Source organism: Marmota marmota, unplaced genomic scaffold (genome assembly GCF_001458135.2).
Source record: "Marmota marmota marmota unplaced genomic scaffold, marMar, whole genome shotgun sequence".
In the NCBI taxonomy this organism is placed as follows: Eukaryota; Metazoa; Chordata; class Mammalia; order Rodentia; family Sciuridae; genus Marmota; species Marmota marmota.
Genome location: NW_026000174.1, coordinates 16,152,428 through 16,175,589, shown reverse-complemented (window position 1 = coordinate 16,175,589; position 23,162 = coordinate 16,152,428). Strand labels below are relative to the sequence as shown.

Sequence of the window (23,162 nt, the reverse complement as noted above, 5' to 3'; positions counted from 1 at the left end):
TCCTACCTGCCTCTCAAGCCCCCCACCCCTTGAGGTTTTTGCGGGTATGGCCTGTGGCTGGTTCCTCCCTGCATCTCGCTCTCCCAGCTCTCAAAGTCAGTTGAAAGAAGTGGCAGCGACTTGAGAACCAGTGCCCCAAAGAGAGTCTCATCTGGGCCTCCTTCAACAAAGCCTGCACTTCCTGTTCTTTTCTCAAGCACACTGTCAGCAGATCTTTACTGAAATCTCCTCTGTGCCCTACCCTGTCCTTGGCACCCAAGGCAGAGAAGGGTTTAGGCCCAGTCTCTTCTCTGACTGACAGTGCTAAACCATTCCTGTTTTGAGCAAGCTCTTTGAAGACCAGGACACGGATTTGCCCAACAGCTGCCTGGCTTAAGAGTTAGGCTGTTGATATAAAAATACATGTCTAACGTCATCTATTACTATGCTCCCCACTCTCTTAAGCTCCCATCACACTGAGTTGTTTTGTTGTTGTTTCTGTTTGTTTGTCTGTTTGTTTGTTTCAGTGCTGGGGATCAAATGGTCTTGAGCATGCTAGGCAAGCACTGTACCACTGAACTACATACCCCCAGCCCATGTCCTTCTTTAAGTTTCCCAAACAAAGCCACCTCACAGCATGCATATCTGCTGTAGCTTCTGCAGGGGAGGCTTTTCATATAACTAGGTGGCCTCCCATTCTTCCAGACACAGTTCTATGTCTGAAAGCTTAAAACTCCTACCCTAACCACCCCCTCAAAATCAGTCTGTGGTCAGAGTTGGACCATAGGTATGTGTGCTCTTACCCCCATAGTTAGGAGATTGAATTTTCAGAGGTCATTCTTCTCTGTGACACTTGGATCCAGCCATAGACTTTGCACATATTAGGTGCTCAGTAAAAGTTGGTTGTCATGCATTAGTTCATTTGAGCACTTTTTTTTTTTTCTCTCAGTACTAGGGATTGAGCCCAAGGGTGCTCTACCAGTAAGCTACATCCCCAGACCTTTTTAAAATTTTTATTTTGAAACAGGTTCACACTAAATTGCTGAAGCTGGCCTTGAACTTATGATTCTCCTGCCTCAGCCTCCCAAGTCTCTCAGATTGTGCCATGCCTTGCAGATCACTCAAATATTTATTGAATAACAGCTATGTGCCGGAAAATTGGCCATACTAGAAGTCAAACCCATTATCTCGATTCAACTAATCCTAGACTCTGAGCAAGGAGTCTTAAACTACAAAAGGAACAACTAGGTTATATGATTGAGAGAAGTAAGTGAGAGTAATAGGGAGTAGTGAGGATTGTGGACTGGTGAGCAGACAGGAAGGTAGGACCACTGTTGACCGATTGTAAGTAAGAAGATAGAAATCTGAACTTTTATATGACAAATTCTTTTTGTAATATTGTACAACAAACTACAAAACCCAGGGCTGAGGATGTAGTTCAGTTTAGTGCTTGTGCTTTTCACACACAAAGCCCTAGGTTCAATCCCCAGCACCATGAAAATAAATAAAATATAAAACTCTTTATAGGAATTACTGGGATTATAGGCAAGTGCCATTGCACCCAGCCTAAACTGACTTTCTTTATTAATATCTTTTTTTTAGTTGCATATGGACACAATACCTTTATTTTTGCTTATTTGGTTTTTTTGTGGTGCTGGGGATCAAACGCAGTCCCTTGTGCTGCTAGGCAAGCACTCTACCACTGAGCCTTAACCCCAGCCCTAGTATCTCATTCTTAATGTGGATCTCTAGATTTTGAATTTTTACTACTTATTTCCACAAAGAATCAATTAGGTTTGATAATTTTATAAGTACTTTTAAAGAAACAGTGCAAGAGTTTAATAGGTAGTGTTTTTAAGTTACTTAATAAAATTTTTATCCATTTTGAATTGTGTGGGACTCGGTAAATCGAATCATTTCTAATATGCATGGAAGTTTGATTCTTATGTAGTTTTTTATTTTGTGCTTGGCAGGTCATTGAAAACAATTGTTGATTGTTGGAATTTCTTACTGGTCATGTGGCAGGTTTTAGATATCCCTCCTCCATTTATATATTTCATCATTTCTTTTTTTTTTTTTTTAATATTTATTTATTTTTTAGTTCTTGGCGGACACAACATCTTTGTATGTGGTGCTGAGGATCGAACCTGGGCCGCACGCATGCCAGGCGAGCGCGCTACCGATTGAGCCACATCTCCAGCCCCTATTTCATCATTTCTTATGGGGAAAATTGCTTTGTAAAAAAGTGCATGGAAGTTTATTTCACTTTCTTGGGTAATAACAAGTTGCCATCAATTTTTAAGTTTGTAAAGTTTTTTTTTTTTTTTTTAATCCTTTATATGCCACATCAAACACATCTGCAGCCCAGATTGATCACTCAGACTGCCAGTTTGTTGTTTCTGCTTAAGCCACCTACCTGTGCACTCATTTGGTTAAGAGAACATGCAAGAAAAGAACAAAGCAAAACATGCTTAACCCAATTTCCCTCAAATTTGCATCATTTCTCTTAGCCACTGTGTAATTTCTTTGGGGGTATAAGTCATAACCTATTTGGTACAAAAACCCTGTCTTAGAAGCAAGAAACCAGGGTTACCCTGGTTCACACCAAAACCTTAAACTTCTCAGAGCCTGTTGTATTTCCTATGAGGCTAAAATGGTGTCTAGGAACTAAAAATAGTATTACCAAATGATCCAGCAATTCTACTTTGTGTATATACATTTGGGCAAAAAATATGAAAGCAGGGTCTCAAATATTTGTATAACCATGTTCATAGCAGCATTGTTCATGATAGTGAAAAGGTTTAAGTAATCCAAGTGTCCATTGATAGATGAAAGAATACACAAAATATTTTTATATAAATATAGATATAGATATATACACATATGTGATGAATATTATGCAGTCATATAAAGGAAGGGAATTCTGGGCTGCATAGGTAGCTCAGTGGTAAAGCACTTGCCTAGCACACACAAGCCCCTGGGTTTGATCCCTAGCACTTCCACACACATATACACAAAAAAGTGTTGCCAGGCATGGTGGCACATGCCTGTTATCTCAGCAACTCAGGAGGCTAAAGCAGTAGGATCACAAATTTCAAGGCTGGCCTAAGCAATTTAGTGAAACCCTGTCTTGAAATTTTTAAAGATCTAGGGCTGCAGCTAGGTGGTAGAATTCTTGCCTAACATGTTCAAGGCCCTGGATTTAATCCCAAGACCACAAAAAAAGTGGTGGGGAAAGGAAATTCTTTATTTATTTTTTTTATTTTTTTAAATAAATCTTTATTTTATTTATTTATTTTTATGTGGTGTTAAGGATCTAACTCAGTGCCTTGTGCATGCAAAGCAAGCACTCTACCAACTGGGCTATATCCCCAGCCCAGGGGAAGGAAATTCTAACACTACTTCATGGATGAACCTTGAGAGCAATATACTAAGTAAAATAAGCCAGTCACCAAAAAAATAAAATACTGTAATTCCATTTATATAATGTACCTGGAGAGGTCACTTTCATAGAGACAGAACATAGAATGGTGTTTGTCAAAGGCTGGGAAAAGGGGAGGGGAGGGATAATGGGTTTGGTTTCGGTTTTACAAGATAAAAAGAGTTCTGGCAATTGGTTGTGCAACAGTGTGAATGTACTTAACATGACTGAATTATATACTTAAAAATTACTAAGGAAGCCAAGCATGGTAACACATGTCTGTAATCCCAGATACTCAAAGGCTGAGGCAAGAGGATCACAAGTTTAAGGCCAGCCTTGAAAACTTAGCAAGACTCTATCTCAAAATTAAAAGGGTTGGGGATGTAGCTCAGAGAGAAAACACCCTGGGATTCAATCCCAGTAGGGGAAGTGGAGGGTGGGGAGCCCGTGGTAGATTAAGATTTGAGGATATGATTCAGTGGTAAAGTGCTTGCCTAGTATGCACAAGATTCTGGGCTGGATCCCCAGCACCACAAAACCAGGTGCCATGGCACACACCTATAATCTCAGCTACTTGGGAGGCTGAGGCAGGATTGCTTATGCCCCAAAAGTACTTTCATTTTCTGGTGCTTGGGATCAAACCCAGGGCCTTGTGCGTGCAAGGCAAGCACTCTACCAACTGAGTTATATCCCCAGCCTATATTTTGTATTTTATTTAGAGACAGGGTCTCACTGAGTTGCTTAGCACCCTCGCTTTTGCTGAGGCTGGCTTTGAACTTGCAGTCCTCCTGCCTGAGCCTCCCTCCTGTGCTGCTGGGTGCCACTGCACCCAACTGGTTTTCTTTTGTTGTTTGTTTTGCCTGGGGATTGAACCCAGGGCCTTGTGGGTACTAGGTGAGTGTTCTACCACAGGACTGCATTCCCAGCCCAAGCCCTACCTGGGCAACATAGTGAGGTCCTGTCTTTAAAAAAAAAAAAAAAAAAAAAAGATAATAAATTTTATGTTGCATACATTTTACCAGAATTCAAAATAAATGATGTCTAGGAGTCAACGCCATGGACAAGGCAATACAAAGAACATTCTAGTCTCATCTCTACCTCCATGATCATGATATAACATTAGAAAAGCCAGTTTCCCTCTGGATCTATCTCCTTAATCATAGAATGAGTTCCTACTAGATTATGGACCCAGTTCAACTTTACTGTTCTACAAGATAGTAAAACCTGAAACATCATGGATCTTCTTGGATCAGAAGCTGTAACTCTAACCTCAGTAACCTTATGGTATGTCCCTGCTTAAGTATAGCCTCTGCAAGAATTCCTCACCTCATTGTAAATATCAGGATGAAACAGAACTTTCTTCCCCACCCACCTCCATACCTCTCATTTATTTCTTCATCATTTTTGGTACGGGGATTGAACCCAGGAACATTTAACCACTGAGCCACAACCCTGGCCCTTTTTATTCTTTATTTTGCGACAGCATCTTAGGGCCTCACTAAGTTGCTGAGGCTGCCTCTGAAGTTGTGATCCTCCTGCCTCAGCCTCCAGAGTTGCTGGCATTAATGTCATGAGCTACCACTCCCATTTCCCCCATCCCTCTCTTTTTTAAACCAATACACCAAGCCTTTACCATGTGCCAAGTATGTCTCCCTTGCATCACTCTTTAGGTTTTTAAGTTTTGGGTTTTGGTTTTGGAGAGGAGTACTAGGGATTGAACTCGGGGGCACTTGACCACTGAGCCACATCCCCAGCCCTATTTTGCGTTTTATTTAGAGACAGGGTCTCACTGAGTTGCTTAGCACCTCGCTGTTGCTGAGGCTGGCTGAACTCGCAATCCTCCTGCTTCAGGCTCCTGAGCTGCTGGAATTACAGGCGTGAGTCACAATGCCCAGCTCCCCAGTCTCTTTTATTTTGAGACAGGGTCTTGCAAATTGCTGAGGCTAGCCTCGAACTTGTGATCCTCCTGCCTGGGACTCCTGAGTCGCTGGGATTACAGGTGTACACTACCATACCCTACCCTTTTTTGTTTGTTTGTTTTTGAGACAGCATCCCCCTAAATTGTCAAGGCTGTTCTTGAATATGTGATTCTTCTGTCTCTGGAATTACATGTGGATCACCTTGCCCAGCTAGATTAAACTAATTCTTATGTCTCCATTCTACTATTTTTAAGAACTTTCACATCATCTATTATCTCATCTCTTCCTCATAGCATCTCTGCTAGATAAAGACAGAGGCTATAATAATTTTATAAATGAAAAAAATGAAGCTGAGAAGTGGTAGATTGAAAACCAACTTGCTTTCTCCTTTGAGATTTCCTCCCCATCCTTTAAGTCTCAGTTCAAGTGAAATAAAAACATTCATTTTTTAACCAATGATGACAGTCATGATGAACTAAGGATTACGATTTTAAAACAGAAAGAAAAATAACTCCAAATCATCCCTTCCTTTGGTACCTTCCTGATTTGCCCTGTCTCTCTAGTCTATACCTTAAAGTGCTTAGATAACTAAATTTTGATAATCTAATAAGCATCTCTCTTTTCCCATTAGCCTCTGAACTCATCAAGGACTGCATTTCATTTATCTTTATATTCTCACAGGCTAGGTTGCCCTGTACATAGCTAATACATAAGTGTTTGGCTGAGTGAATGAATGAATTAGGTATGTTCTGTACAGCAGCCTAACTATCCTTCCTTTCATCACAGATTTCTGGTCACCGATAGCTTTCATTTGGAAAATGAAAGAAACTTGGTAGAAGTGTATTCAAGTGGGAAATCTGCTGGAAAAAATTAAGGAATCCCTGAGCTTGGGCTGTGATAATAGTGGTGCTCCCTGGTGTCCAAAAAAGAAAAGTATAGATATCACTCTGAGAAATAGCCTAAGATCTGGCAGGTAGGGAATGAGGAGAGAACTTGGCTTAGAAGCAACAGAGCATCATCTCCCCTTCCAGAATCAGTTCTAGAATCTTACTACCAATGTTAATTTATTCATTTAACAACTACTAAATCAAGCATAGTAGCCCATGCCTGTAATCCCAGCTACTTGAGAGGCTGAGTCCAGATCACAAGTTTGAGGCCAGCCTGAGCAACTTAGCAAGATTCTGTCTCAAAATAAAAAATAAAAATGGCTGAGGATTAGGGGCTGGGATTGTGACTCAGTGGTAGAGTGCTCGCCTAGCATAGGCGGGACCCAGGTTCGAGTCTCAGCACCACATAAAAATAAAGACATTGTGTTGTGTCCATCTACACATAAAAAAAATAAATATTTTTTAAAAAAAGAGTTTTAAAAAAATGCATTGTGAGGCACTGGGTTTGATTCTCAGCACCACATATAATTGAATAAAGTCCATTGAAAACTAAAAAGAAAATTTTTAAAAAAATGGCTGGGGATATGGTTCAGTTGTAGAGTACTCCTGGGTTTGAGGATTGCTACAGGGGTATGTGAAAGGCCACAGTGGGGGGACAAGTAACTACCTAATGCAGTCAAGGAGGCTGTGTGGAAGCATAGATTCTGGGACAGGGGAAGGTGACGCAAGTGGAAAGTTTCTGGAATCAAACATCTTAGAATCACAACAAAGCTCTGATATATGACTCTGGGCAAGTAACCTCTCTGGCTTCAGTTTCTCTATCTGAAAAAAAGAATTCTGTAAATCTTAGATGACTTCATATATGTAATTAGAACAGTGCCTAGCTTAGCTTTGAATTTGGAAGGAACTAGTCTGTGCTAGGTATTATATTAAACATGCTATAGCAAATCAACATTCAAACTGGGCACAATGGGAATCCCAGCAACACAGAAGGTTAAGGCATGAGGATCAAAAGTTCAAGACCAGCCCCAGCAACTTAGCAGGACCCTATCTCAAAATACAAAATAAAAAGGGTTGGGAATGTATCCCAGTGGTACAGCAATCCCCAGGTGCAATCCCTAGTATCCCAAACAAAACAAAACACCAAATATTTACTAAGCAAAGTATTTATATAATAAAAACACTGTCCTAAGGCTGGGGTTGTAGCTCAGTGGTTGAGCGCTTGCCTTGCATGGCACTGGGTTCGATTCTCAGCACCACATCAAAGAATAAATAAATAAAACAAAGATATTGTGTCCATCTACAACTAAAAAAAAAAAAAAGAAAGAAAGAAAGAAAAAGAAAATACTTAAAAAAAAAAAAAAAACAAAACACTGTCCTAGGCACTGGGAATATAGCATTAATAAAATAGGCAAAACTTCTTGCTCTCATGGAGCTTACATGTTATCTCATATGATTAATATCCACAGCAATCTTATGATATAGATATACAGGAAAGAAGAAAATTAAGCCTCTGACAAGTCAAATTTTCCTATCTGTAGGTGTTTTTATTTATAAGGTGAAGATAACATTACCTGCCTAATAGAATTGTTATATTAATAAAAGTGTAAAGCATGTCTAAGTTACTTTATTAAAATATTCCATAACTTGTCCAAGGTCACACAGCAAGTAGAGGGCAAAGATGAACATTAGAGGAGAAAGGGAGCAGACAAAGAATACTGAATCAGTTGAGCATCTTAGAGTTGAGTTGTTCTTGGAACACTAGGACTGAGGAAGGAACAATTTTCCAGGGGGGATTATGACAGATGACCTAGGTACCACCCAATTTGGAAAATCTCAGAGATGCAAAGGAGTCCTGGAAGCAAACAGGACAATTATTGTTCTGCCTGCCTGGTAGGAGGGACTCTCCTGGAGGAGAGGCCACTGTCCCATCCCCCACCATCCACTTAGTTCCTTAAGGGAGTCAAGTACAACGGATCAGAAGACATGACTCTAGAACTTTAATTTGTCACTTCCCTTGTTAGTTCTTTCTACTGTCTCCTATCTTTCCTGTCAAAGCCCACAAAATGGTACACTGATCTTATCTTTGGCAGTATCAATAAAGAGGAGTAATAAAAAGGAGACAGCGTTCTACTCCTCAGGCAGGCTGAGAGAAGAAAGAGAAAGGGATCAAGAGGAGACCCAAGTAGGCTGAGTACTTGAAGCCACATCAAAGACAAAGGAGAATGTAGAATTAAGGTTAGCCAAAGGGGCTTGGACCTGAGCTGAGCAGAAGTCCTCAATGGGTCACAGTATTACAGGAGCTGGAGTTCACTGAGACCCATTTAGAAGATATCAGGGCACAAGTGACATCATCTAGGACCTTTCTCCTCCAGCTCTCCCCACCCTGCTCTTTCAGGAAAACTGAATGAGCTTCAACGTTTTGATTTTGAGAGAGAGGGAATTATTGATTAAGGTGGAAAAAAAATTAAAACATTATTTGGACATAAAAATTAATGTTTATTTGTGATACCATTGGACAACTTGCTAGCCATTCTACATGCATTATCTAATCCCCCCAATCTCACAAAGCACTATTTGTCATTTCTATTTTAAAATGAAACTAAAACTGAGAAGTTACCTCTGTTATATGCTCTTGTTGTGCTCTATACTTTTGTATAATTACCTGTTATTTTTATTTGCTTTTTATGGTGCCAGGGATTGAATTTGGGGCTTCACACACATGCTAGGCAAGGGCTATAAACTAAGCTACAAACCCAGCCTTGATTACCTGCTTAAGGTCTGTCTTCTGTGCTAATAACAAGAGGGTAGAGACTTGTCTTGTGTTTTCTTCAGTTCATTACTGGCATGTAAACACTATGCCTGGCACCAAGAAGATTTTCAATAAATATGCATGGAAAAAATGAATGAAAGAGGCCATGTGACTTGTTAAAGGCCATACTGAACATGTTAGTACCAGGATTTGCGTCCTGAAATGTGCGGCTCCAGAACATGTCTATGAACTTTATTTACTCTATCAAGTACTTTCATATATTGTCTCACTTCTAAATGTCCAGGCTTGGTGTCCTTGTCTTCAACTGTTTATGAGTACTCACACACATACTCAAGAACTCATCTATTCAGGAAAAGCTGGGGAGAGAGTAGGAAAAAGAAAGAGCCCATCTGGGATTCTGCCCTTTTCTACCCTCTTCAGCTCAGCATCATCCTTCTCCAATAAGCCCTTGTGGGCAATTTCACCTGCCCTCTCCCTCTCCTCTGATCATAATGGCCTTTCATGTATCTATTGCATGAAAGTGGCTCCAAGGGGCTGAGGCTGTGGCTCAGTGGTAGTGCACTTGCCTAGCACATGTGAGGCACTGGGCTCGATCCCCAGCACCACATAAAAAAACAAAGATATTGTGTAAAAAAAAAAAAAGTGGCTCCAAATCACCTGGACTCTGCTGGACTCTGATGATTCTGTCTTGCCTGTCAAAGCAAGTGTTTACATATATTAGTAACTTATTAAAGCAATTTAATTCCACAATGTTTACTGAAAAAAAAATGTGTTCTTAAGCCTGCTTATGCCAGGCCCAATGAATAGACACAAAGATGAATCAGACACAACCTCAAAGGAGGAGGAGGAGGAGGAGACAGACATTAGGCTCTGATATAATTTACTACAACACAAAGCATGATGACCTAAGTGGTATTAACCTATGAGCAATGTGCTATATGAATAAACCTTAATTGTTTAATTATTATTCTGAAGAGTGCATCATAGAAGGTCAGAGCTCAAAGGTATCATCTAGTTCAAACCCTTGTTTTCTTGTGGAGGAGTCTGAGACCTAGAAAGGTAGCGCTTACCTAAAATCTCACCAGTCTATCCAGCTGAGCTAAGACTAGACTTCAAGGTCTTCTGAAGCCCAGCCCTGGGCTCTTTCCTCCTCTGATAACTTCATCTGCAACAGTCTCTTAACCCACCAGACCATGAGATCCTCAAGGCAGGTTATCCCTCCTGAATTAGGGCAAGGCAAGCCCAATACAGTCAGAAGCTCAGGAAGTACACTCTAACCTATGGATGACAATTCAGTCTTTTTTGTTTTATTTTTGGTAGGGAGGATTGAACCTGGGGACATCTACCACTGAGCCACATCCCCAACTCTTTTTATTTTGAGAGAGGGTCTTGCTAAATTGGCCTCAAACTTTCAATTCCCCTGCCTCAGTCTTCCAGGATCACAGGAATGCATGACCACTGGACCCAATCCAGTTTTCTAATCTACTTCACCTTATGTGCACTCCGCCTGCGCCACTTTGCTTCTAAATTGATTTTCAAATATGTTTTGCAGGAAACTTTTTTTTTTAACTCTTTAACCAGAACAACAGTATATAAATCAGATAACAGCAAACTTTGTCTAAAGGAGAGGAGTCCAAAGCCCCACTATTTTCCTACTCTCAAATCTTGGGAAAGGAACTCTAAGGAACACGGCTCAAAAGCAAAAGTCACCCTTTTTCTAGTACATAATGTTTAATGGCTTCATAGAAGTCATTTTAATGTGTGATCGCCTCTGAACCCTGTCATTTATGGGACAATCTTTCTTCATCCATTAATGTGCTTTCAGCAGGGTATGAAGGGGGATGAAATTTTCCCCTAGTCTTTCCTGCCCTCCCCTCCCCACAGAAAGGAGTTTGTCTCAAAGGCGATAAGGACCAAAGAAGGGAGCAACTCCATACTCTGCCAGGAGAAGGACCTTGGAGACGAAATTCATCCACTTAAGAATTATTTACCAGTCTGAGTCTGACAGAGCCTCTAACTTCACTTCCAATAAAGTAGCCAGGCAGTGACAGCAGGGCTTTTACACCCATTCTCTGTTGTTTTCACAACCACCAGATAAGGGACAAATTATTCTATTTTACCAAAGACAGAATTGAGGCTCAGAAAAGATAAACTACGTATTCCCAGGATTGACTAGACTCTTCATTTGGAAAGCCTCTGGAAGTCAGGCACCCTGTCTTGAACGCTGATTTTTCTCCACTACACCTGGCAGAGAGCTCTGCACATGGTGGGCGCTCAATATGTTGGCTCCGCGCTCAAGACCTGGGAGCATAAGCACCAGAGGGCGCCCATGAGTTCGTCCGCCAACCCGCCGCCCCCGGGGCCCATGCCGGACCTCAGGCCTGGGTGCGGTTCTTCGGCGCCAAGCAGCTAGCGCGCCCCAAGCGAGAACTGGGAGCAGGGGGAGCCCCATGATCTCCGTCCGCCCCGCCCCCCTCTTCCCCAGAGTTCGGCGGCGCCGAGCTGATGGGTGCGGAACAACGACACGACATCCTGTTTTTGGGGCCCGCAGCTCCGCCTGTGCCTCTGCTGATCGTGTCTTTCCCCGGGGTGCTGACGCCAGCTCCGCTTTCCCCAGTCTCCCCACCCTCCCCAGGGGTCTGGGGCCTTCCCACTGCTGAATCACCACCATCCCGCACTCCCCTGAGGCTCAGGGTAGGGGTGGGGACTGCCCCAGGCTGACCCATTATAGTTATATTCCAGCCAGCCTCGGCCACCGCTGGATCCCTGGCTTGGCTGAAGGCGCCAGGCCTAGGGTGACTTTTCACCATTTCCCCGAAGGTTGGTGGGGATGAGACTCACGGGAAGAGAACGAATGCCTAGGTCTAGCTTAGGAACTCTGCGGGGACGGGGTAACCAGAAGGCGGGGAGACCTGACCTTGAGAGGCCTGACCTGAAGGGTCTCAGGGGAACAGGCTGGGGACTGAGGCAAGTGGGAAGCCCAAGACTAAGTCGGGCGCGAAGACCGAGGACACTCGGGTGCAAGGGTGAGGGGGAACGCGCCCGCGGACTTCCTGGTCGCGCCCCGCCCCAGCCTGGCCCGCCCCCGCGCCCCGCCCCGGCCCACCGGCCCGCCCCCCCCACTTCCTCCGGCCTCCCGCTCTCACTTCCTTCTCGAGCCCGGAGCCGCTGCCGCCGCCCCCAGATCNNNCCGCCCCCAGATCCCCCGCTGCGGGGAGGGCACCAGGTGAGGCCCAGCCTGGGCCGGCGGGCAAGGGTCCTGGGGAGGGGAGCCTGGACCGGCCGGGACCCCGCGCGGGCGCGGGCTCTAGAAGTTTGCCTGCGGGAGGCCGCCGGCGGGAGGTTCTAGGCTCACTCCAAGTTGGGCGGGCGCGGCCAGCCGGGCGGGGCGAGGACCCAGCCACTTGGAGTCGGTGGCGGTTCGGTGAGGGTGGGTTTCCAGGGGCGATGCCGGCTTGCAGAAGCCGCGAGAGACCCCTGAGGTCGGAGAGTCTCTGGCTCCGCGACAGAAGATTTTGAAGTGACAAAGGTTGGAGCTGGGAGTTGGGATTCAGAGGTGGTGTGTCCTCAAAAGTTGTGGGGAGTGTTCAGAAGTGTGAGGGGAGAGGGTCTCTGGGACGGAGAAGGCGCTCCCTCTGCTCTGGCAGTTGTGACATTTGTAAGGCTGAGATGGGGGCGGTGTATGGGGCCTCTGAAGCCCGACACTGCTGGGAAAGAGCTTTCTCCCTGGAAGATCCGATGCCAATTCAGACTCACTCTGAGGATGCAGCCTAGGGGGTCCCCTGCACTCAGGACGACCCTGCCCTCAGCTGCAGCTCCGCTGGCCCCATTCCTTTTCTGTTTTTCCGAACCCCAACCTCTCCATCCCTGGAGCTAAGCAACAGGTTCTTATTGTAGTAAGCAAACATGTGCTGTGCCTAGTTCACCTAAACGTAGCCTTGCACTTTTGGGGATAAACTGAGGAAGGAAAGGGCCTGCTCTAGTCCTGTGACTGGAGGTGGCAGAACTCATTCAGGACTGATAGTCACTGACAAGTTATAGGGCTCTAGCCTTAAGGAACGATTGGGAATCATCTCCTAGGCTTTTCCCTCCTTAGTTCCCGAATTCTACATATACTGTCTTCCTGCACCCTTTCTTTAGGGCCTACCCACTTTCATCCTCTTCAGTCTCTTCCCCTACACACACAGATATGCCAAGGCCCAGACCTTACTCTTAGCATGTCCCTCTGTTCATCTTGGTTTCCTACAGACTCTCTCTTTACTTTTCTTCCCAACTTCTGGCAGCCACACCTTTCACCTCCCTCATTGCTCTTGATCTCTCAGCCTGCACCTTCTGTCTGTCTCCTTCCGTTTCAGCTACTTATCTCCAGCTTCAGGATCAGGAACTACTGTAGAAAATTAGGCAAGTTTGAGAGACTTTCAAACCTCCCTGTCTTGGAGAGACAGGCTGTAGTCTCCCAATGATAGAGATGATTAAAAGGGCTAGAAATCTGCGTGTGTGTGTGTGTGTGTGTGTGTGTGTGCGCGCGCGCGCACGCACATACAAGTGCCTGTGTTTCTACGTCTTTATCTTGGCGACAAAATAACTGCCTTCACCCTTGAGAGCCCAGAGCAGAAGCCAGCAGAATAGAATGAAGGGAACCTGCAATGGGTGACATTGTGGTTAGGCAGGAGGAAGCAGTCTATAGCAGTCAGGGGAGGGTGACACAGGAATAAGACTGGTGAGAGAGGCCATGGGAAATCAAAATCACCCCAACCCTGGGGTGCTCTACCAATAGGCCATGCCTGGCAACTGAGGGATAACCTAAACTTTGACTTTCAATACTTACTGGTTCCAACACCAACCAATGGGGAGAATGGGACAAACCAGTTAGTGTGATGGAAGAAAAGGGAGGGGGCAAAGGCAGGATTCTGGAGAGAAGATTGCAGCTGGTTTAACTTCAGTCTTGTTTTTTTATTTCAAATCAAGAAAAGAAGGATGTAAGGCAGAGCTGTCTGCCCCCTCTTCACTGCTGTCCAGGCTGGGTACCCATGGTCCTGGTCTGTATCAGGATATTGGTAACCAGGAAGCCCTCTGGGGTTCTGCTAACCCTTTTTCCTCCAGGCATCTTTAATATTCCCCCTCTCACCTAGGACCCTCTTCTCTCACAGGAATTTCTCCCAATTCTGATTGTAGTCCCTCCTATTTCTAAAAGTGCTTGTCTCCATTCTTGAGCTCCTTCCGCAAGCCTTTGGGCTGCATGCTGAGAGATCTTTTTCTTTCTTCCTCCTCCAGTCTTCTGTGTTTATTAGAAATATACTCTCTACTAGAAAAAAAGAGAAGTGGAGAGGACCAAGTGCTACATTTTGGAGATCTCTCAAGCACAGCTATATTTAAGCATAGCTATCTTCATTCTCCATCTTGTCCTCTCCCGTCTCACAGTTGTCCCTCTTCCATAAGTTGTTTTTTCCAGTCCGGCCCTTCTACCCACCTGTCTCTCTTACTCTTATTTCTGGGAGGTACAGAGGTTTGGTCCCAGGAAGAAATCCAAGGCTTAGGGAAGGATGTGCATACAAGGCACTTTCCTAGCATCACAGCTCAATAAAAATCTCTAGAAGTCCTGATCCCTGGCCCGGAAAGCCAGTATTTGTTTTAGTATACTGCTTAACTAAGCAACCTACAGGATTGTGAGGGTAAAGATAGTATGGAAGAGACTCTCTTCCAGGCAAGATCTGGCCCCACTGAAAGTTTGAGCTAATTGCAAGAAAATCATGACTCGAAAAATATGACCAGGAAGTGAGGGATCTAAGTGGGAAAGTACTATGAGGAAGGAAGTACAACTTAGGAAGTTACTATTGAGGTCATAGTTAAAGAAGTATGAATGGTCAATGCTGTGACATGAAAAGAAGTAGTGGTGTGACATTGTCATGGATCCTGGTTGAAAATCTGGAATTTAGATAGTTGTCTCTGGCAAGATGTTGGGGCAGATGAGATGGTTGGTATGAACTTTTAGGAGATTATGAGCAGAAGGATATGCGAGGTTGTGGCTATAGTGAGACAATTGGAAAGATATTAGGATGATGGTAGCTGGGGAACTGGGAATAAGAAGGGATTCCAGGCTCAAACTAGAGGCCCCTCTCTATATATACATTGTTGATCATTAGAGATAAGGTTTGTAGGGGTCCGTGAGAAGAGTTAAGAAGGGAAACCAAAGACAAAGCCTAGGCCACCTCCCCAGATCAGACTGGTTTTCCTGTCCAGGGTCCAGCTTCCTCTTTTGTCCTCATCTCAAATGGGGGAGGGCATCTCCCCAGGAACTAAGGGCAGAGGAGGAGCTTCTTAGCTAGGGCAGGGCTGGCTGGCCAGTAATGTTAGTGCTAAATCATAAACACTGCATGTTGGGCTAGGCATGAGGACCTGGAAACTTAGAAGCAAAAGTGACTCAGAAATATGTCAACCTGACTCCTTTGGACCATAGTAGGGCCATCCTAAATGAAGTCAGAGAGATTGTGGGACCCTTCAGTTTAGAGGAACAGTTCTGAACTTCTCTTTGTGGAACTAACATCAGGCTAGAGATTAGGAGACCCAAGTCCTTGTCCTGGATTTGCAGCCAACTCTCTGTATAACCCTGGTCAACTTAGTTTCTCTTGGCTCTGTTTCAACATTAAGGAGTTGCATTATCAATACTTCCAAAGGGCACAGAGAATACTGATAGCTTGGAGACTCTCTCCCCTCCATGAAATTCCTAATTGCAGTGCCCCCACTCTGGCCACTCCTGTCCCCACCATCCTTGATATAATAGGCCTTCTCCAAAACACAAGGATTGCTATAAGTTAAGAGCTAAGAAGAAGGGAGAGTGTTGGGGATTTTGCCAGGGGCAGCAAGATTGGGGAGTACCCTGTCCCCACTCTGCCCCACTGATGGTGGAAAACTGATGCTAGAGTTTCCTCCCTGATGTTATTTTCCCTTGTGGAAACCCCCACAGGCCTTCAGTGAGGCTGATGGGCCTGAGCAGCCCTGGGTTTCTCTCTGGGTATTTTCAGGTGGGGGAGGCAGGCTTGGGAGAATGGCACTTCTGTATAGCCTCGTGTGAAATGAGCAAAGGCAAAGGAAGTGCCATTTCACAGGTCTTTCATGGGGCTCAGGGGCTGCTGGGGTGCTGAGCCACTGCTAGGCTGGAGGAGGAAGCCAGTGTGTGAGCATTTCTCTATGCTGCTTGGTGTGGGAGGGAGCTCCCCCAGCCAGAGCTGTCCTAGCCCTAGGGTTCACCCTTTGTGGAACACCTCAGGTTCCAGGATGGCCAGGGAAAATGGGAAGGATGGAGACTTATGTAAGGGTCCTACAGCCTTCTTAGCAACAATTGTCCTGTTTCCTGTATCTAGCCCCTAGTGATGGCATCAAGTCTCTTCTTACCCTACCTGACGTAGTGCAGGATTTATGCAGAGGCTGAAGGATAGAGAATGGCGATAGCTTGAGAATCCTCCCGCATGGATTATTTTTTTTTTTTTAAGCCTGGGAACTAAGCTCTCTGTTCTTCCTTGCTAGTGGGGAGAAGGGGAAGAAAGAGAGACTCAGCCCTTGGCCTGGTCCCAGCCCCACACTGACCTCATGTCTCCCCCTAGCTTCTTCCTCCCAGCCCAGCTGCAGCCAGCTGCACCCTGTGGGCCTCCTTGTATTACCTCTCTCCCCTCCCTTCAAAACAAATAAACAGGGGCTGGGGATGTGGCTCAAGCAGTAGCGCACTCGCGTGGCATGGGTGTGCCCTGGGTTCGATCCTCAGGACCACATACAAACAAAGATGTTGTGTCTGCCAAAAACTAAAATGTAAATAAAAATATTAAAAAATATTAAAAAAAAAAAACAAATAAACAAACAAACAGACTTACGGGCCTTTCCAACAGTTCCTCTACCCCTTGCCTATATTTGACCAAGGGTCTTTAGATATTCCAATCCAGTTCTTATCCTTTTGGATTTGGACAGGACATTTTTTCCTACCCATCTTCCTCATCCCCTCTGAGCTAGCTCTGTTTGCTTCACCCCCTTGCCCTTCCAGCCAGGGACAAAGCAATATAACTTGTGTATGTTACCCTAACTTCATGCTCCTCCGGGTGAGAAAGAAGTTGGCTACCTTTGTCCTGCATCCTTTGAGCACAGAGGCTCTCCTTGTTCCCAACATCAATGTCTGTGAATTGATGGGGTAGGAGGTGTGTGTCAGCCTGTAGCTTTTGCTCAGCCTTCTGCTGGATTTCAGCAAATAAATGAAATACAGATTTCCCTCCCTATGAGGCATCAAGTTATTTCAGCAAAATGAATAAAACAGTCAGTCAGTACTGGGAAAGGTAAGGCAGGAGAGGAGGTTGCTATAATCTAGAGAAACTGAGGAGCAGAACTGGGCTTTGATGGACAGGAAGAATCTGAAGACGGTGAGCAGCATTCCAGGAAGAGGTATTATTGTGTGCAGAGTCATTAAGGACAGATTGAGCCCATTCATTTATTTACTGACAGCCACTGTGCTGTGTTCAGCTCAGGGAGACAGAAATCAGCCAGGACCTTGCCCTCTAGGCCCTCTAACAACAAGAGATAAGATTCAGATCAGCCTGCATGTGATACAAGAATAAGGGAGACAGGGACCAGACTTTGATAGGATAAGTCACTTGTGACTTGGGTAATTCACAAAAACTTTGCTGGAGGAGGTGGCAGAGTGCTTGGCTCCGTATCACTACTTTGTTTTGGGGAACAAAATATAGAGGCCACCTCGTAGAGGATCGTGGTAGTATGGCCAGAGCTGAGGGTTAGGATGCCCAGAGATACATTAGAGTTAGAATGAGATTCAAGAGGGCTGCAAAGGAGAACCCCATGTAAGAGAGGCAGTCTAGAAAGCCCATTGCCTCTACACTTGCCCATTCTAGAGCCAATTCCTCCCCTCCCCCATCCCAGTTGGGACACTTCCCCCTGCTCTAACGGCCACAGAGATCTGGCAATCGGGCAAACATCAGTGCTTCCTTTTCCTCCCAGCTTCTGTGCCTGTCCGGGCCACACCCCAAGCCCAGGGCCTACTGGGTGCAGGCTGGGCTACAGGGAACACCCTCCTAGGGTTGGCCATGCATGAGTTATGCTCCCATGGACTCCCTGCTGGAACCAATTCAGGCAAATACTAGGGAGAGAGGTTTTTGCTTATCCTAGTCTTAGCTTTTAGGTGTCATTGCTCTCCAGTAAGATTTCAGCACTATGGTTTTGGCTGAGATGGGGCAATCCAATCCTGGTTTCTGGAGGGATCTATCCAGATCTCAGTAAAGAGGCAGGTGCAAACAGATCAAAATGCAGTAGTTGTACACTGTTGTATATGCAGCCCTATATTCACAGCTTTTTTGCAGTTGAGGAAAAGGAGAATCACATGAGTCAAAGCAGGGTTAAAAGGGTTGGCCATTATATGGAAATTCAAAGATGAATTCAGTAGCCTCATGGGATGGTGAGATTTAAGCTAGTCCTTGAGGAGTCAGGAAGAATTTTTTTTTCCCCCCAGTACTGAGGATTAAACCTAGGGGTGCTTAACTACTGGGTCACATCCCCAGTCCTTTTAAAAATATTTTATTTAGAGACAGGGTCTGCTGAATTGCTAAGTGCTTTGCTAAATTGCTGAGGCTAGGCTGGCTTTGAACTCATGATCCTCCTGCTTCAGCCTCCCAAGCTGCTGGGATTACAGGCATGTGCCACTGCACCCAGTTTAAGAGTCAGGAAGATCTGTGCAAGGGAAAGGGAATGGCAACGGGGGGGGGGGGTGGGGGAAGTTAAAAAGTTCAAAGGCAAGAATTATCCTGGTTTGTCTGCAGAAGTCACTGAAGACCTCTCGGGTATGAGGAGCTGGGAATTCACACTTGGAAACTACCTACATTGTATACACATTGTATATTAATGCACTTAATTCTTATAGTAACCCTATAAGGTTTATACTGTTGCTACTGCACTTAAAAGATAAAGAAATTGAAGCTTAGAGAGACAAATCTTTATATGTCTAGGGTCATATAAGATAAGAGGTAGAACTAGGCTTTAAACCCAGGTCTATATGCATCCAAAACTCCTTTCAGATTTTGAAGAACTCTGAATGACAAAATGAAGGACCAGGCATGACCTGAATTAAATTTGGAAAAGCCAGAACAAGTCCTTGTAGTTTAGCTAATACATACATCTACAAACATCAATTTATTTATTAAATGAAGATTTTTTTTTTTTTAATGCCACTTAAAGTCAACCCTAACCCCAGGAGGGCTACTCTTGATTTAGCATCCTACAGCATTGACATCCCTTCTTTTTTGGCATACATTAGACCCTACCTTTTAGCATATGCACTCCTTAAATGGGCTAGGGGAACTTATTCAATCCAGTTCCGGCCAAAGGGTTTCTGAGAAAAGGGTTGTCCTGGGAGAGAGGATGAGGTTCTGAACTAAATGTGAATAGGGAAAATTGGGCTGCTGCCACCGCTCAAACTTATGCATGCTCAATGCTTCCTGCCTCTTGGGATGAAAGGCTTTGTTTCTGTTACCTCCTGTGTGTACAGTACATTACAGTTTACAGAGCATATTCATTATCATGCTTAGGATTCTCCATGCATCCTCCTGAGGCTGGGAGGTCAAATATTATCACTCCTGTTGTAGAGATGAAGAAACTGAGGCTCCAGGAAGGGAAGTCACTTATTTGCTCAAGGTCACATAGTTAGCTGGTTATGGGTAACTTGGAGACTATGTGATTCATTGAGGAAAACAGTCTTTTAGAGTACAAAACTGGGCTTGTGTCCTGGCTCCCATACTAACTGTGTGACATTGGGTTACTATAACTGCTCTGAGTTTGTTTCCTCTGTCAGTAGAACCAAGTGACATTGTACTGTATAAAGCCCATGTTAGGGCTTTTTATGAAGGGTCAAGGAGGTCAGATTTAGGTATCTGGTGCTCTTGGCCTTATACCACACCTTGTTTTGGATACTACCTCATTCATAATCCATTTCCGGTGTCAGTCGTTTCCTCACTGGCCCGGAAGCTACCCTCTCCCTCCCTGCTCCTTTGAGGGCCGATTTACTGATTGTTGGTTGATAACTACATCCCTAGAGAGCCATTTGTACTTTCAGTCTCTTGGGGCTTATAACTGCTGGCCAGAGTTCCCTCCTTGCTTTCCTGCCTGGGCCAGCCCATTGCTAGGCTTGTGGAAGAGAGTTCTCAAAGGCCACACCCACTCCCCTACTCTATGTGGAACTGGAAGATTACAGGCCCAGGAGTTCTGCTATAAAACGCCAGGGCCTCCCGATAATCCAGTGGGCACAAGTAGTAGCACCTACTCCTACTGCCTTTTGTCACAAGCATTTTCGGCTGTTTCCAGGAAAGGGAAACTGAGCCCCAGAAAGGGTAAGTGTCTCATGTTTGGTTGCAGTGAGTCAGGAGACCTAGGGCTACAACTTAAGTCTCTGGACTTCCACTCTGAGATTCTCTCCACTGCCCTAGAGGGCCCTTGGTTCCTTTCTTGACCCATTTTCTGAGGATTTCTACCTAGATGTCCTGAGGCTGAGCAACATACATACTCTGATGCAAATAAGGTGGAAATACTGTCAGTGTTAACCAGAGAGGCAGCCTTATAAAAGTCAAACCATTTCTTTCCCAACTGGTCCCAGGGGAAACTGGCCTAAAAGAGAACTGGGACTAAGTCCTTTGTCCTTTTTCCAGCCCCCACACCACCAAAGTTCCTTTTCTACTTTGCAGTAGACAGACAGACAGACAGACACACACACACACACACACACACACACACACACACTGTCTGATTTTTGAGACTTTTGAACTGAGAGATCAAATGTTGGGATCCATATTTTGTAGACTCTGTAGTAGATCACTACAGTACTAGTGTATTGTACCCTCCTTTGTTTGTGCTACCTTGGGAAAAATAAAAATAGCTGATATTTATTGACCAGGTACTATTCTAAATGCTTTACGATTTTTAAAATAGGCAAATGTGATGGCACCATACTTGTAATCCCAGTGACTGGGAGGCTGAGGCAGGGATATCACAAGTTCAAGGTCAGCTTCAACAACTTATCGAGATCCTGTTTCAAAATAAAAAGGACTGGGGATGTGGCTTAGTAGTAGAGTGGCCCTGGGTTCAATTCCCAGTACTGGGAGGAGAATACACACACTCACATACACAAACATATATATAAAACTCACATTAACCAATGACGTTATTATTTTATCCCCACATTACGGATAAGAAAAAGAGGCATAGAGGGGCTAAGTGGTTTGTCCAGGGTCACAGCTAGAAAAGAGCAGAACCAGGATTTGACCTTAAATTATCCTAATATCAGTGCTGATGTGTTTCCCACCACATTACATTGCTTTTTTGTAACATGTTGCTGGATATTGCTCATTTGTATCTCTCTTTCTCTCTCTAATTGGGGATAATGTCAGGTTGAGGAAGTAGGAGCTGGTTTCTGTGTGTAGGAGCAAGGGGGACACTGGTTGGTCTATTGGGTCCACCTTGGCCTGGGTGAGCACATGAGAATACCTGGTGTTCCCAAGCAGAGTTGGGCAGGGCCCAAAACACATTTCTTGTGTTTTATTTAGAGACAGTGTCTCACTAAGTTGCTTAGGGCCTCACTAAGTTGCTGAGGTTGGCTTTGAACTTGCGATCTTCCTGTCTCAGCCTCCTGGGCCACTGGGATTAAAGGAGTGTGCCACCATGCCAAGTCCTATGGTCTTCTTTAAGGGTCACAAGGGAGTCCTTTGTCTGAGGACAGATAAGGTGCCAAGGCAAAACTGGTGCAAGGGGTCAGGTGCAGCCTCCAAGCAGAATGCCATTCTTCTTCCCAACAGGTAGAAGCCTTCTTAACCAAGTGTCCCTCTCATTTCTCCATAGGTCACTGCATCCAGAGGGGCCCAGAAGAGGCAGGAGGCACTGCCTCCACTACTATAGCTTTATCCACAATGCAGAGCATCAAGTGTGTGGTGGTGGGCGATGGGGCTGTGGGCAAGACGTGCCTGCTCATCTGCTATACAACTAATGCCTTCCCCAAGGAGTACATCCCCACAGTGTTCGACAATTACAGTGCCCAGAGTGCAGTTGATGGGCGCACAGTGAACCTGAACCTGTGGGACACTGCGGGACAGGAGGAATACGACCGCCTCCGCACACTCTCCTACCCCCAGACCAACGTCTTTGTCATCTGTTTCTCCATTGCCAGTCCACCCTCCTACGAGAACGTGAGGCACAAGTGGCATCCAGAGGTGTGCCACCACTGCCCTGATGTGCCCATCCTCCTGGTGGGCACTAAGAAGGACCTGAGATCTCAGCCTGATACCCTACGGCGCCTCAAGGAGCAGGGCCAAGCGCCCATCACACCTCAGCAAGGCCAGGCACTGGCCAAGCAGATCCATGCCGTGCGCTACCTCGAGTGCTCTGCCCTGCAGCAGGACGGCGTCAAGGAAGTGTTTGCTGAGGCTGTCCGGGCTGTGCTGAACCCCACGCCAATCAAGCGTGGGCGGTCCTGCATCCTCTTATGACCTTGGCCCTCAGCTTGGAGGCTGCCCCTGACCCCCCACCAGTTGTGCCTTGGCGCCTTGTCTGCCCCCAGCTGTGCCTTAAGGACTAATTCTGGCACCCCTTGCCAGGGGGCTCCCTGAATACCTTTTTTTCCTTAAGGAGACCCATGGGAAATGGACTTTGGGTCCTACCCCACTCTGCTTGAGAACACCAGGTATTCTCATGAGCTCACCTGGGCCAAGGTTGACCCTCCCCAAGAGGCCAACCCAGTGTCTCCACCTCTCACATTTTCTGCTACTGACCAGTCATCCAGCTTTCCACAAAGTTGTTGCCTATTGTGGTGCCTCCTCTCAGGTTAGGGGCTGTCAGCCATCTCTAACCTCTGCCCTTGCTGCTCTTGGAATTGCCCCCCAAGATGTCTTCTCCCTCCCCCAAGGAAGGAGCCACAGAATCCTGAGAAGATAAATGTGTCCTAACCTGCCCCCATGTGCCCAGGCCTTATGCATTTGCTGACTGACTCAGCCCCCATGCTCCTGGGGGCCTTTCCTACCCCCAACAGCATCAATAAAACCTCCTGTCTCCAGTGGCCCTGGCTCCTCCCTGTGTGCTGGGCATTAGGGGGTGGGCATGAACTAGGGCTCCCCAGAGACTGGGAGGCTTTTGTTTCCTTTAAGAGGGGACAGGAG

General features: G+C 45.4%; 2 protein-coding genes across 3 annotated transcripts in view; one reads left to right on the top strand and one right to left on the bottom strand.

The window, feature by feature from the left end:
* Positions 1-23,162, bottom strand: part of Stim1 (stromal interaction molecule 1) — a 250,668-nt gene that overhangs the window by 213,389 nt on the left and 14,117 nt on the right. The window lies entirely within an intron of this gene.
* On the top strand, positions 12,057-23,062 carry Rhog (ras homolog family member G). Of its 2 annotated transcripts, none has more exons than XM_015477528.2 (2): positions 12,057-12,205; positions 21,853-23,062. In XM_015477528.2, exon 2 carries the CDS (start codon positions 21,921-21,923, stop codon positions 22,494-22,496), a length of 576 nt encoding a protein of 191 aa, XP_015333014.1. In that variant the 5' UTR covers positions 12,057-12,205; positions 21,853-21,920; the 3' UTR covers positions 22,497-23,062. The 2 variants fall into 2 exon arrangements, with proteins under 2 accessions (XP_015333014.1, XP_048644135.1); XM_048788178.1 differs by lacking the exon at positions 12,057-12,205 and adding an exon at positions 12,490-12,508.